Source organism: Coccinella septempunctata, chromosome 4 (genome assembly GCF_907165205.1).
Source record: "Coccinella septempunctata chromosome 4, icCocSept1.1, whole genome shotgun sequence".
Classification (NCBI taxonomy): Eukaryota; Metazoa; Arthropoda; class Insecta; order Coleoptera; family Coccinellidae; genus Coccinella; species Coccinella septempunctata.
The window spans coordinates 40,633,092-40,648,532 of NC_058192.1; the positions used below are offsets into that span (position 1 = coordinate 40,633,092).

General features: G+C 36.9%; 1 protein-coding gene across 3 annotated transcripts in view; it reads right to left on the reverse strand.

Moving 5' to 3' along the window:
* Window positions 1–15,441, reverse strand: part of LOC123312336 (PR domain zinc finger protein 5-like) — a 223,631-nt gene that overhangs the window by 36,648 nt on the left and 171,542 nt on the right. For all 3 annotated transcript variants that reach the window (XM_044896710.1, XM_044896711.1, XM_044896709.1), the window contains one exon: window positions 6,239–6,866. In XM_044896710.1, the coding sequence (XP_044752645.1) occupies window positions 6,239–6,866 (628 nt within the window). The remainder of the gene's footprint in view (window positions 1–6,238; window positions 6,867–15,441) is intronic.

Sequence of the window (15,441 nt, forward strand, 5' to 3'; positions counted from 1 at the left end):
GTCCAGTTCATCAACTAAACTTCGTGTTGTCTTCAACGCATCTGATACGGATTTATCGGGTCAATCACTTAATGATAGATTACTCAGTGGTCCTAAATTACAAAATGACATTACAATCATTATCCTGCGTTTCCGAATGTATCCCATAGCTATTTGCGCCGATATAGAAAAAATGTATAGGCAAATCCTTCTAAGTAAAAGTGATCGCATACATCAACACATATTCTGGCGTTCATCTCCCAATGAACCTGTAATAGAATACGAGCTAAATACGGTTACATATGGTTTGAAACCTTCGGCTTATTTGGCTATCCGTGTATTGAAACAACTTGTGTATGATGAGGGTAGCAACTACTCCAGAGCATCTCAGGTTGTTTTGAACGATATTTATGTCGATGACATTATCACAGGGGCGTTTGAGTTGGACAAAGCAAAGGAATTGCGAGGTGAACTTCAGGAGTTGTTAAAGCAAGGATGCTTCTCATTGAAAAAGTGGTCTAGCAACCGCTCGGAGGTTTTAACGGGGTTGCCTGTCGACCATATTGAATCACAGGTTACTTTCAATGACGATTCCGTGGGAATCAAAATTTTAGGATTGGGGTGGACACCCAAAACTGACTCATTTTTCTTCAGTGTTGATAAATTTGGTGATACGTCCACCAAAAGATCGGTTCTGTCTTATATAGCCCGCATTTTTGATCCGGTTGGTTTTTTGGCTCCCGTTGTAGTTTCTATGAAACTTGTGATGCAAAAAATGTGGATGGAAAAACTAGGTTGGGATGAATCTATGTCCATTACTTGTAGTGGTGAGTGGTCGAGAATAGTGGATAGCATTCACTTATTGTCGAATCTAACAATTCCTCGTTGCATTATTTCCTCAGCTCATTGTGAAGTAGTTTTAGCTGGTTTTTGCGATGCATCAGAGAAAGCTTACGCAGCCACTGTGTATCTTTCAGTATTTATAGATGGTTGCATCTCATCACACTTATGGGCTGCTAAAACTAAGGTAGCTCCACTGAAAACGATGTCCGTTCCTCGCTTGGAATTGGCAAGTGCAGTTTTATTGTCGAAACTGGTCAAAAATATTTTGTTTCACAAATTTCCGTCGCAATCAATGAGGTTCGGTTGTTTTCCGATTCACGGGTTGTTCTTTCATGGATATCCACGCCTTCACATCAACTTAAAACTTTTGTCGCGAATCGTGTTGTCACGATAAACGATTCTGTTCCCAATGCTTCCTGGTGCCATATTCCAACAAAGTCAAATCCTGCTGATTTACCTTCACGGGGTCTAACACCTCAACAATTTTCAGTCCGTGAAACTCAAGAATTTTGGATGAATGGTCCTGAATTCCTGAGTACCCCTCTTACTAATTGGCCTGCTTCCTTTTCTAATTTTAACAAAATTACGCCCCTACCCGAACTTAAATCTCATATTAACATTACAACAACAAAACAACAAACTGAAAATCCTTTATTGGAGTTAATAGAAGGTTTTTCCAGTTTGACCAAAATGAAACGAGTATTTGCTCATTTTCAGAGATTCATTTTCAATTGTCGTTCCAAATTTAAATCGCGGTTGCGTTTATCTGGTCCCATTTCACAGGATGAATTAACCAATGCTCTTCACGCAATCACACTAATCACTCAAAATCATTACTTTTCAGAGTTGCGCAAAAACTTGAAAAACCATGGCTCTATCGAAAAGGGTTTGAGAACTTTAAATCCTTTCGTTGATAACCTAGGATTAATCAGGGTGGGCGGGAGATTACAGTTTTCTTCTTTGCCGCAATCAGCTAAGCATCCAATTTTACTGCCGAAAAAAGCTCATCTATCTCGATTAATTTGTAGTCACTTTCATTTGGTTGCACTTCATTCTGGGCCCAACACCACAATGAGTTTAATCCGGCAAAGCTTCTGGATACTTTCTCTCAGAAGTTTGGTTAGGGCAAATATTAGAAAATGTCTAACCTGTATCAGATTTAGAGGTAGAACATTTCAGCCTCTGATGGCGCCGATGCCTGCTTCCAGGGTGAATATTTCACGTCCTTTCAGTAAAGTAGGCGTGGACTTTGCAGGGCCATTTTTATATCGTTCCAATAACTCTCGGAAACCGACAATTTTGAAAGCATACCTTGCATTATTCATTTGCCTGGCCACCAAAGCAGTACACTTGGAAGTAGTTTCCTCTCTTACCGTTCAGGCTTTTATATCAACCTTAGAACGCTTTATTTCTAGAAGAGGTCTGCCAAAGGAAATTTGGTCAGACAATGGCCGTAACTTTGTCGGTGCTGCACGATATTTCACTGAGGTTTCTCAATTTTTGGAGAAAAATAATCATGAAATCTACCAAACTTTATCGAACAAACTCATTACATGGAAATTTATTCCCCCATATTCACCACATTTCGGAGGCATATGGGAAGCAGGCGTTAAATCTGCTAAACGATTACTCAACAAAATGTTGTGCTCGACCGCTTGCACTTTCGAGGAGCTTTCCACTCTTTTTGCTCGAATTGAGGCAGTATTGAACAGCCGACCCATGTGCCCACTATCTTCAGATCCCTCTGAATCCGTGGACTGTCTAACACCCGGACATTTTTTGATAGGTGCACCTCTAATATCTATAACGGAAATTGTATATGGGGATGAGAAAACACATCTTAAACGGTGGGAGCATCATCGCAGAATGTTCCAACAATTTTGGACAAGGTGGTCCAGAGAATATTTACATACTCTCATGCAACGTGGAAAATGGCAAAATGACAAGCCATGTCCGACAGTGGGAGATGAAGTCTTAATAAAAGATTTGAATTCAAACCCTGCCACTTGGCCTATCGGGCGAATTGATAAATTATTTCCCGGACCTGATGGTATTGTTCGAGTTGCTTCCGTCAGGACTTCAACAGGTCAATATACCAGATCATTAACAAAGTTGGTGCCTCTCAACGATTAATATAATCAAATTTTAGATTTTAAGGTTTAGTCTTAAGCGTTTATAGTTAGATTTCCATAAAATTACATTAATTTTAGGTGGGCGGTTTTGTTCACGCCAAGTGAACACGAGAGAAATCTAAATTGAATTTCTACAATTTTCAGTCAATTATTTCAAAATCTCAAATTTATTTCAGTTGAATAGCAACCGAATAAATATTGGTAACAGCTGTGATACTTGTTGCCCCCCTTGCCTCTCCTAATGAAGATTAAAACCGCACGCATGTTTTAATTTCGATATAATTCAGTATCAATCTTTGCGTAAAGAACGAAAGATATCTGTTTCCATTATCGATTACTTTTTACGAAATCGTCAATTCCTCGACTTCGAAAAATTTGCTTTTTGCTTCCATTCGTAATTCCATTTCAAAGTGAAATTGAATTAGTCAAAGAACATTATTTTAATTTGTTATTAAACATTGAACTTGAGTCAAACCATTGTGTGGAGTTTTTTTTTCGCCTTCGTCAGTGACGTGAAGGGTGAATACCACAAGGACAATTGAAGTTTCATTAACTAGTTGCACCATCATTTCAACCGAAGGATCTTGCACCTCCGTTCAGTTTGTTGAGCTCGATAAATCTGCTTCTGGAGCGTGAGTACAGTTAAAAGGTCCATTTCTTCAAGTTCATCCACCTAAAGGTAAGAAAATCATTATAGTTAATGATAATCTCATTTGTCCTTTATTCGTGAAATGTTGGGATTCTTTTGTTTCCTTTAAGTTTAGAATACAGTCCATTATTTCCACTAATTTGAAAGAAAATCGTAACAGTAGTTTTTCAATAAGGTTGAACCACTTCAGTTCTTCCAACTGAATTTTCCCCAACACGAAACATATCGGATTTCTATTCTCACACAGAAATTCAAAAGTCATACGTTTCACCAGATGACGTATGCTAATCCTATTTAACCTTGAACACCTACCCCTTACAAATAGTTGATAACCTAGAATATCTTGGTGTGACCCTTGATCAGCGACTCACTTGGACTCCTTGTATAAGAAGACTCAAAGGAGAATGCCTAAAGAACATGAATATCCTCAGAACGATATCACACCACCACTGGGGTTGCGATGAAGAAATCTTGTTGAAACTGTACAGATCCCTCATTCGCTCCAAATTAGATTACGCTAGCATAATCTAGTCCACGTCGAGCAGAACCAACCTTGAGTCTTTGAACACTGTACCGAACATAGCCCTTCGAATCATCTTGGCGCTTTCCGATCCAGTCCATCTGAGAGTTTCACGAAGAAGCTCATGAACTCCCCCTGTGCTTTGGCAGACAACAAAACATACTATCGTATGCTTGTAAAATATCTGCCATCCCAAACCACCCATCACACAACATCATCATGGAACCCGCGAGATCAGCTACTATTATACAAACTCTAGGATTCTACCTTCAGTGCCTGAAATTCTTCAGCAATTTCCAGAATCGACAAAATTGAGGTCTGTTACGCCAATTACCCTGCCCAAACACGCTCCCTGGACAAGATTTCAGCCTACAATCAACACCACTTTGAATAAATACGACAAAAGAACAACTACCACTATATTAAAAAACTGCTTCCTCGAATTACTGGACGAAGATTTCATAGTTGAATTCGGTGAATTTCTAATTTCTTCAAAAGGGTCAAAATTCTTATAGAGTATCCCTACAAGTGTGTTAACCCTCAATAATTCGGTCCTTCGTGATGAAACATAGCCCGTTCCCGGACCTCGAAAAGGTTCCGTTCGTTCGGAGAGTTTCAGAACGTTAGGCACATCTCGCCGTCGACGACAAAAATCGTCAAAATTGAACTTTTTAGGAAATTATTTTAGACATTTTTAGACGACGTCCCAGGCTTCGATCTCGACGTTTTATACCTTGATGGAAAGGGCGTTTCATGGACTCGGAGCCCTTCGGTCTCATTTAGAGCGTTTTACTACCTCTTATTTTCACCATCTATGTTCCATTTCTATTATATTTAGTATATTGACTATGGATTTGTAATGGGTTATAGGTTATAGGTAAAAGGGAACCCGTAAAAAGAAGAATCTCCTCATGGTTGCCAAACCTGAGAACTTGGTTTGGGAAATGCTCATCAGAACTATTTAGAAATGCTACCGACAAAATCATGATTGCCAATATGATTAACAGCATGCGAAGCGGATACATGAATAATAATTTCAGCGTTCACGTGTTCAAAATAAGAGACAACCCTGATGTTTTTGAAAGGTTTCGGTAATACATGAGGAGAAGACTCTTGTATCCTTTCTGAGTAAAGCCATGTTCAACGATGGTCGTAATCTGATAAGGTTTTTGACGTTATAAAATTTATTGTTTGATTGCTCTACTCGATATTTTTAATGACTAACAAACGGTTTTGAATTTTTCGTGGAAAACCATGTTCGAAATTGAATAAGAATTGTAAAAATGAATTCAATTCTGGAAGAAGGAACTGACTTACCAATTTTTTTCCTTCCAAAATATGGGGGTCAGTATACCTACATTCTGAAATCAACTTAATGATGCTTCTATTTTCAACAAAGCTCGTTCGAATATTTCAAGCCGTTTAAAAAATACAAATACACACCGGCAGCAGTAACAGAGAATGAACTAGCCAAGATCTTCTGGGATTTTCCCTTTGTAACGGATAGGTCCCTAGAACAAGACTGCCCAGATTTGGTACTGTGGATGAAACGGGAGAAAACAGCTGTCATAATAGACTTTTCAGTGCCGCTTGATCACAACATCGCACACGCTTTAAACAGCAAGATCGTTAAATACGCAGGTGAGGATATTTCCGCTTATCATCAGCAGTAATGGACTCGTACACGTAAATACCACGAAACACTTGGCCGAGCTCCAACTGGCAGACAATACATTATTAAGGATGCAGAAGGCTGTGGTGTTGGGAACGGTGGCCAACAAAGTCATCTTAGCTGAACAGACCGTTTTAAGAAATAATCCTGAAACACGTCGATTTTTGATTCAAATTTACCGTATTTTTAACCAATTGCCGCTAGACAATAAGTATTTTTGATAATATTGTTAATTGACTAATAAAGAATGTTACACGTTACTTTATGAGCACACACAAAACTATTGTATTGTATTGTCCACCCTGTACCAATTCGAATCAGCATGTGATACATTTTTGCAATCAGCTCAGCTAGAGTAATCCGAAAATTGACACAAAATAGGGGTGTTCGATTTAAAAAATTACGCAATAATTATGCGAAATAGCCTTATGAAGAAAACTCACCTAAAATTATATCATTTTCAATCTCCATCAAATCTGGCATCGACAAGAGCACTTCCTTCTCTTCGATTTCACTGGTGGAACATTTTCCCATTTTGTTGGGTTTCGTAAGAGGATTTGATGTGGTATCATTAGAGTTTAAAATGTAATTATTAAGCCCCAGACCCATTTCTTCACTTTTTCTGAGTAAAATATTATCGATTACTTGAATATGTTTCCTTCCTAATTCATCCATGTCTTCATCAGTAATCAAATCGATATTATCCTGTGTGTCTGTCGTTAGATCCAAGCCACCACCTAAGAACTGAAGAGCATCTTTTCCTGATGCCCCTTTTTCCACCATTTCTTGTGAAACACTGTTTACTAACGAATGTTTATTACGTATATGTCTCAAAAGAGAACTACTCAATTTCATTCGTTTTCCACAATATTTACATTGATGTAATAATTTACCATCAGGAACGCTTCCATTTTTCTGATGAATTTTACTATGTCTCGTTAGATTTGATTTCGTCTGAAAGGAGGATCTGCAATTGTTGCAGTTGTGTTTGATTTTCTTATGAGTCTTCTTGTGATGCAATAAATATTTCTTACACTTGAAATTTTTGCTACATAAATCACATTTGAATACCTGAAAATTCAGAAAATTACTTTTCAAGATTTCCACCGTTATTCGAAAAGTTTGGTGGATTCAAATTGGTAGTTAGGCTGGTTTCGAAAAACTTTCATAAGGAGAAAAAAGTCCCATCGAATCTATTAGACTAGGATTAGTGGTACTATCAATGAAAACAGAATGCCACAAATTCAGTAAGTCAGATTTATGTTATCATTGGAAAGCTTGCAACAAAAATCGGTAAGAGTTTTGTAATGGCTTATAATTCAATATTATTTAGTATCGAGGGTGTTGTAATAATGCACCCCGTATCTTGATCAATGGAAGAGCGGCTTTCCACTGGTCATGGGGTGATTATTTTTAAGATGTTAAATACACACAGAATTGAAGGCCCTCGAAACGGGAAAAAATGTGGATTCGGCCCGTCGCGCGAAGGACAGGTCTTGAAGTTGATATTATTTCTTGGGGAGAAAGTTTAAATGAAACTCATGAAAAACTTCAACAAATAAATCTATTGGCAAAATAAAATTAGAACTTTTCTACAAACACGTACTCGGTCGAAGACGACCAACAAAAAAAAGTCTTCAATTTATTAAACACATGCAAAGGAGTGCAAAACTATAAACCATATTTTTCGTGACAAAATCTTGGGTTAAAATTCAACTTCCCAACTTAGCGCACAATAACAATCAATACTTAATCAATGAATTATAGAGGAGCTTTCAGGACTCCGGACAAACAAGAATTGGAACCTTTTTCTGCGACTGCTGTTTGTCTGACGCTGCCGATGAAGCACTTTTCGACACCAGACTTTACCCGCACAAATCGGCGAATTCGTTACACTCAACAAAACTTCCCGCACTTTTCCGTCGCAAACGTTTAACGCTTTACGTTTACCTATCCAAAATTCCAACACAATTTTATATCTGGTCTTACTCCAAATCAAAATAAACGATCACTTCTCGTACAGTACTTTACTGATTCCGGATAAAACTGACTTTAACGTCTTTAACTCCAATTTACTTACTTCCGTTCAATTCGACTACCTATTTCCCGATACGCCGTTTCTACTTGAACAAAACCAACAAAAACAAAGGACTGGACTTTTCTGCATTCGCAACTTTTCCAATATTTATGAGCTGACCGAGTTTCCTATCCTATTCCTCGATCTACCTATATTTTTCTCTAACTTCGGAAAAACCTATTTATTCTACTTTCCTATATTCTTTCTTTACTGACGACTGACTACAAAAACTCATATTTTTTCTACTGTTCTGTACCGACTCGAAGGGTATATTTTTTCAGATATTTTACAGATCACTTCCCCGGACCGACTGCCTTTTCCGAGGTACTTCTTCCCCGGGTCTTTCTCTCCCACGCTATGGGTAGTACCAAAACGTCCCGAAATCGAAGTCATTGGACGATCATTTTTGCTGAGTTGAAAAATCAGCCTTCCCAAGCTCGGTGGTTACAAGAAAATTTCGGCTACTTCGAATTCTGAGAACTGTTTTCCTCTCAGGGTCTCCAGACTAATCAATCTTCCTTAATCTACATGACTGACCGTTTTCACCCGTTCTGAAGTCTTTATCACCGTATATTGGAATCAATTACATAGGCCGGCGATCGTCGGTTTCTCGCCGATACGTACATTGTATCAATATCTGCATATTATCTGACTGAGTGACACTAACTCTTTCAACTCTTAGGGAGATCGGCCACCGAATGCGAAGTTGCGCGAAGCTGAGCATTTTCAGTACTAATATAACTGACACGAATATAATGACTACGAATCGAGTGACGTAGCTCGTGATTTAGCATTGAAAAAGCTCAGCTTCGCTCAACTTCGCATTCGGTGGCCGGTCCGCCTTAGGGTAATGTCAGACGCGGCGGTTTTGCCCGAGACGTTTCTCGAGAGTAGAACCGTATCGGAGAGTCGTCAATGGGTTTCAAATGGACCATGTCAGACGTAGCGGTATGAATCGCCAGGCGATTTTAAAACCGACTCGAAGGGTCGTCGGGACCACTATCCGTCTCGGTTTTTATGAGCCTTTCGTACAGTCATCAGTGGTATGCATATGGAACATGTCAGACGCGGCGGTTTTATCGTTCTATTCACGACCTCACATCGCCTTGTATTTTGGATATAAACCGACGCGATTAAATCGACGCGTGTGACATCGAACAGGCGATCGCTAGCGGGAACCGTCTCGGTCAAAACCGCCGCGTCTGACATTACCCTTATCGAGCTGGTCATTATTTAAATTCCCGCGACTTGATATCGCCTGATCAAACGCCTCAAAGTATCATATTTCCACCTAATAATCGCCTCTACAGCACGGCTGCAACAATGTATAAAAATTCTAGCGATACATCTTTCGAATTATGCCAAATTCATTCGGAATATCGTATTTCGATTTATTACAGTGAACAGGGTGTCCGCCAGAAAAAGTACATATAATTTATAAGCGAATCTATAAGAGCTACCGAGAAAACTTCCAAATAAAATTTATTCTGCATAAATCAGTCTTCAATAATTCGCTAATAAAATACGACCAACTAATTTGTGTACAGAGTGCCAATACTAAGTTGCCCTTTGAATAGAACACCCTATATTTCATCCGACATTTGAATAGAACTAGAAGGCGACATCAAATGCATATATGTAAAGAATTTTATGGGTCTCGGATTGCCCGTTTCGGATTTACTAATAATTTTCAGCAAAACTGCTCCAGTATTCGAAATACTATAAGAAAATTATCTGTATAACTAACGAATTAAGAGTTTTAGCCAAAAAAAAAAAAATGGAGAATATTTAACTTCACAGATTATAACTCAGATTAAGGATTCAGATCGAATCGGCAATTGCATGATACAATTCAATAATGAATGAATACTGAATGAATTCCCTTAGCCAAATGATGTAACTGATTTGAAAAAAAAATCTCTCACTGGCAATAAATGGCTACAAAGTAAATGATCAGTTCTTTATTTCGCCTAAATTAAATTATATACAAGAAGAATAATAGTATACTCTGATCGGAACTGGTCGGTAGGGCGGTCGAGGAAATAAAGCTACTTGAATACGGTTAATAAAAATAAAGTTAGGAAAAATATAAACCAAATGAAAATGAACGGAATTAAGTCAAGTCAAAATTTAAAAGCCTGGCAAGCAACTTCACCTCTCGGCGGAAATGGGTAAGGTAGTACACCAGTCCAGCTGCAGTACGTCCTCTATATCTGTTTGTTTCCATTCCGTCTCTCTCTCGGTGGTTTCAAGATGGCTGACTGTCGAACAGCGACCACAATGTCCGGCGTTGACGGTGGTTGACGGCTACAGAATCACAACTTTATGGTCGGCTAACCTAACCTATAATTCAAACGATTGGAAATCGGGACAAAATAATGAAATAGACAAGTATCGCTAAGAGGGGCCCAACGACTTCCTGGAACACAAATACCACCCTACGGTAACAAAAATCAGCAATCTACACATCAGAGAAAGACTAGAGTAGGTTTAAACGGTTAGTTAAGATTTTCAGCCAACCAAAAAGTCTAGAGGGAATATTACTTCAAAAGGGTGCAATACAGAAGAAATAAATGTCACAAGTTACTTGCCTTGTACTTTCAAAATTCGTAAAATGGAAAAAACTATTTTGAACGGTAATCGCTCACTTACTTCGATCTCTATTCCCTTCGCTCTTGACCTTCAGCGCCGGGCCGGGCCGGATAAACTCAAATTGTTAGGTTAATTAATTGGCTCAGAAAGAGACAGAAATAAATGAATAGAAGAAAAAACGGAAAGACCTTTTTCGAGTCAGAAAAGGTACGGTTGAACGGAAAGAATTATAAAATATGTATATGAATTATGAAAACATAAGCGATATACGGTTTCTGCTACAAACATGGGCCTGTTCGGTGAAAAACAATGACACGATATAAATTGGTAAAGCCCTCCTATGCAAAGATTATAGAGTAGAAAGCTAGGAAACGCCCTCATATCGCTAGTACTAAAAACCGACTACATTTTGGCCAGTGAAAACACGCGTGACAATGAGATGGCGCTGAAAACGTATTCTGTTTTATAAGCACTATCAATACAGGAAAACTTTTTGATAACAGTTTTCTGTTTTTTGATTGAGGGGCGCGAAATTCGAATTCTCTTTCTCGTATTGCATTCCAATATTGACTTTGTTTCTATCAGAAAACAAACATCCTGAGCGACAAAACAAAAGTATGGTTTTGCTTTGTGATCAGGATGTTAGTTTTCATCTAAACATTGTTTGGAATCAATTGAAATCAACGAAAAACGCTGTTAGATGTGCTATATGTTTATTTGCAATTCATAAAAAATTTACAAAAATTGAAATAGTGGGCAATAAATGAAGCTTTAACTAGGACACTAAAGTATATGGTGATCTGCTATACGTCGAAGGTGTTGTTTCTGTACAATAGGTTGTTCTGAATTCATGAACTTAGTTGAATTTGTAAAATATACATACAAATATCAAAAATTAATATGAACCAATATTCAATATACCATCATAGCATACTTCCAGTTACTTACATATGTAGGTATTATTTAAAGAATTTTCAGAACAACACTCAAAAAAAAACTTACAGACATATGCAAGACCTGTATGTCAATATAGTTTCTTGGTGTTTTTTTTATGATTTCCTTATGATATGTTCTCTTCATGACACAATATACAAATTGATTAATGAATGAATAAAACACTCACAGCAGGATTCATAAAACTTTGACTTTCCAAACAACTATTTGACAGTCACTCGGTTCCCAAATGAAAATCAATAAAACCTCTGCATTTCTGATTATATTGAAAGAATAGCAATTGAGAATCATTGAATGGACCTATAAAGATCATAATTTCCCCTTAATAGGCCGTTCATGCAAGGGATGCTTTCTGCATACAACAATTTACGTCAATGAACAGTTCTCAATTGACCTACAGTAAAATGTTCATTGCACATGGTGTAGTTATTAGTAGTGTTTGCCGAAGTAATTGTCTTCAAGCCCTGAGAATTTTATCCACTTCGGAGCACTGAAAATTAGAATCAATGAATGACCGATTCACATGTTACGACTTTCAATACTTACGCTTCCATTTTCCTTGGTTGAGTGAAAAATTTAATCACGTAAAATGTTTTCACCAAGAAATAAGGCAAAAAAATTCAAAAATCAGCAACTAGAACGAGCTAGATAAACAAAAAGCGGTACGAGAATCAAAACATTCAAAACCTCTTTGATCGAAATTGACGTCTGAAATCTTAAAAAATTTCATATATTTCTGCAAATGGCACTCAAATTAATATTTTAACCAGTCCTAGCGTCTTAAAAACACGCGTGACACACAGATGGCGCTCAAATCGCTTTAGTCGCCTCGTTTCCCATCTTTCTACTCTATAATCTTTGCTCCTATGGTTTTCTTCGAAAATATTTCGGTTGTCAGGTATTATTATGCAAGTATCGGTGAGAGAATTTCTTTTCAAACGAAGCAAAAATTTGTCTCGTTACAAAGGATACTCTCGCAACTTTTTTTGTCGAACCGGATATTCGGTTGTGGTTTAGTCGGTGCCAGTGAACTCATTTAAAAACAATTATGTTAGTTGGCATTCAAGTGATTTGAACATGTTTATGTAATTTTTTTTTGGCTTTGTTTTTTTTTGTTCCTCAGATAATCTTTGTTTTTATTTTCTTCCGCTCTTTACGCTATTGTTTTGGTTTTTTTTTCTGAATTTTGTATTTTTTTCTTTTTTTTTCTGTGAGTTCATAGGCAATGCCTAAACTCTGAAAAAAATTGATAATAATAATAACTTTTATTCGAAATAAGATAAGTATTGCCCATGATATGAGAGAACTAGGCACTGTTATTTTATTTTTATTTTTTATTTTACAAAGAAAAACGCTAATAGGTGTGAACACCCAAAAGAAGCGCCCACTAATAATATAAAATAGACAATGCTAACAATCAGAAATAAATGAAACAATGCTCACGAACAATGTAAAGAACTACCCAAATATCCTCTTAACAGTTTTTTTGAGAGAACTTAAACTACCCCCCGAAAATAAATCAACGCTATGTACATAAGAATTGCATAGATCTAACATTCTCGATATAGGTGAATACTTTGCACTGTTGGTTCTATAGGTGGTCAAGTAAAATACAGGAGGTCTCCTCAGATGTCTAACAGGAACATAAAAATCAATTGAATCTGAATTTGAGGACAATCAATTTTATTCGATAGTATTTTATAGATGAAAATTAAATCATTCATTATTCTTCTGTCCTTGAAGCTATTAATTCGAAAATGTTCTACCAAAACATATATGTCTAATATATGTTTTGGTAGAACAGTGCCAGGAGTCGAATTAGTTCGAAAATTATATAACCAATATCAACTTATGTAAATTCTTGAAACAAATAATAAGCGAAATAACGCTCTAAAATGATAACTTCGTAACGTCTATGTCAGACTCCTTCATCAGACGAAACGTTACGAAGTTATCATTTTATAGTTCCATTTTTCGTTCATTGTCAGGCAACAATTTTTCTATCTGATTTGCTTCTGACAAATTAGTGCAAGAATTCATGCAGGAGAAAATTAATAATTTCAATTTTTTAATTGATTTTGTTTCAGATACTGGTATTGAAAACCCTAAAGAGTTTCATATGCATAAGTCGGCCTTATCACAAAAGTTGTTAACAGCTGAAACTGTCATAGAGCTAAGGTCAAAAATGTGGAAATGCGTAGTCCCTTTGTCAGTTGTATCTATGTCAAAACTCTACGTGGCAGCCATAGAAATTATAACTTACAATGGAAGCGGTAAAGGAAAGAGAAACGTGTTTCCTAGAGAAAGATAGAGCTAGTAGTAGAGAAAGATAGAGCTAGTAGTGGCAAAAAGCTCGCTAAAAGCGTTGTTTACGAGTGTTTAGTTTGCTGTTGTAGTGCTTTTTGTGCGATTTTCCCGAGTGTTTTGAAATGAAAGTGTTTAAATAACATTAATACATAATGGTTAAATCTTGTGCAGCCATAAACTTTACAAACTGGCGGTATAAAGAAAAATTTCATTACCATTGAGGAGGACTATTTTCTGTTCATGGCAATAAAAATTTAAAAGTAGGATCAGTGCCGTCAGTATTTAACTTCCCTGGTAAAACCCAAAACAAAACTTTTAAAACCGCACAGCTCACGTTTGAGGTCCTATGTTTATATGAACTTTTTGCCTAAAAATTCACAAGGGAATAAACCCCTAAACTTATTGTATTGAATTTTGAAACACTCTGTATTCATTTAAATTCATTGAATAAACCATTACTGCGATCGCAATAGGATTCATATTTCTCTTTCCGCGAAGTTCCTTGAATTTTCATATTCATGAATTTTTGTAGCTATAAAAACAAATAATCATTCAGGCAATGCATGCGCCCAATATTTTCATGTTTGCTCCTAGTATTGTCATGAAAAACGCACAAATAACAGAATTTCCATACTCAGTCAATGCTTTTTAAATGGAAATTGCGGGCTTTTTGCCACTACTAGCTCTATCTCTCTCGGCAACACATTCTTCCATAGCTCGAATATGGGAGGGCTCATCCATGTTAGGTTAGTATATCTATGGTGCCAACTGATAGCCCTAACCTCGCTCCCTTTCATCCTCAAACCACGTGTAAACAACAAACTTTTGTAAGATTATCATATTATCATAACAGCCCAAGCAATCAGTGAAGTGTATAAATAAAGCAAGAGAACACACTGGTGTAGTTTTTGTTATCTACAACTGGGGACAACCGCAACATATGGTCCTTCGAACCCGACGAGAAAATCAGCAGCAAACAGTGCCATTTTCATCTCGCAGAAGTAACATAATCAACGTAGACGTAGACGAACAATTCAAAGGCGTACACGTGGAACACATAAGAGGATTCATAATCTAAGAGGAGGAGCAGGTCCAGACTCCACGAGATCGAACTTCAAAAAATTCAATGGATTCCAAACAATTTGTAATTTAAAAGTCAGGTTAGTCTTGAAACGAGTAAGCTTCATTTTGATTTGTGCGAAACAATAAATTTTTTTCAAAAAACATCACGAGTGATTTTGAGAATTTCGTTATAGCCAAAGAAACCCTGACAGGTGAATTAGACAGATTCAAACAGTTTTTAGAAGAATTATTCAAGGACCACACTTTAATCAATCAACAAACAACAAATGAGGTCAGACAAAATTAAAAGCCTCTTGAATGATTACAATAAGGTTCATATCAAATTAGTTGCATCAAATACAGACAATAAGGAAGTTTAGAATACAGAGTTAGTGGAATTTGAAGGATTATATTTCCGAGTCTGTGTTCTACAGCATGTGAGTTGATAGAAAGAGCAACTCGAACTCAAGTACCAGAAGAACAAGTTATGTATGAAAATTCATTATCTTATGCCATTAATTTGCCTCAAATTGATCTGATTTGCAGGAGATACCAATCAGTGGTTGGAATTTAACGATATATTTACTTCATTTGATTAATTGATAACAATGAAAGCCTGAGTAATGTACAAAAATTTTATTATTTAAAATCGTG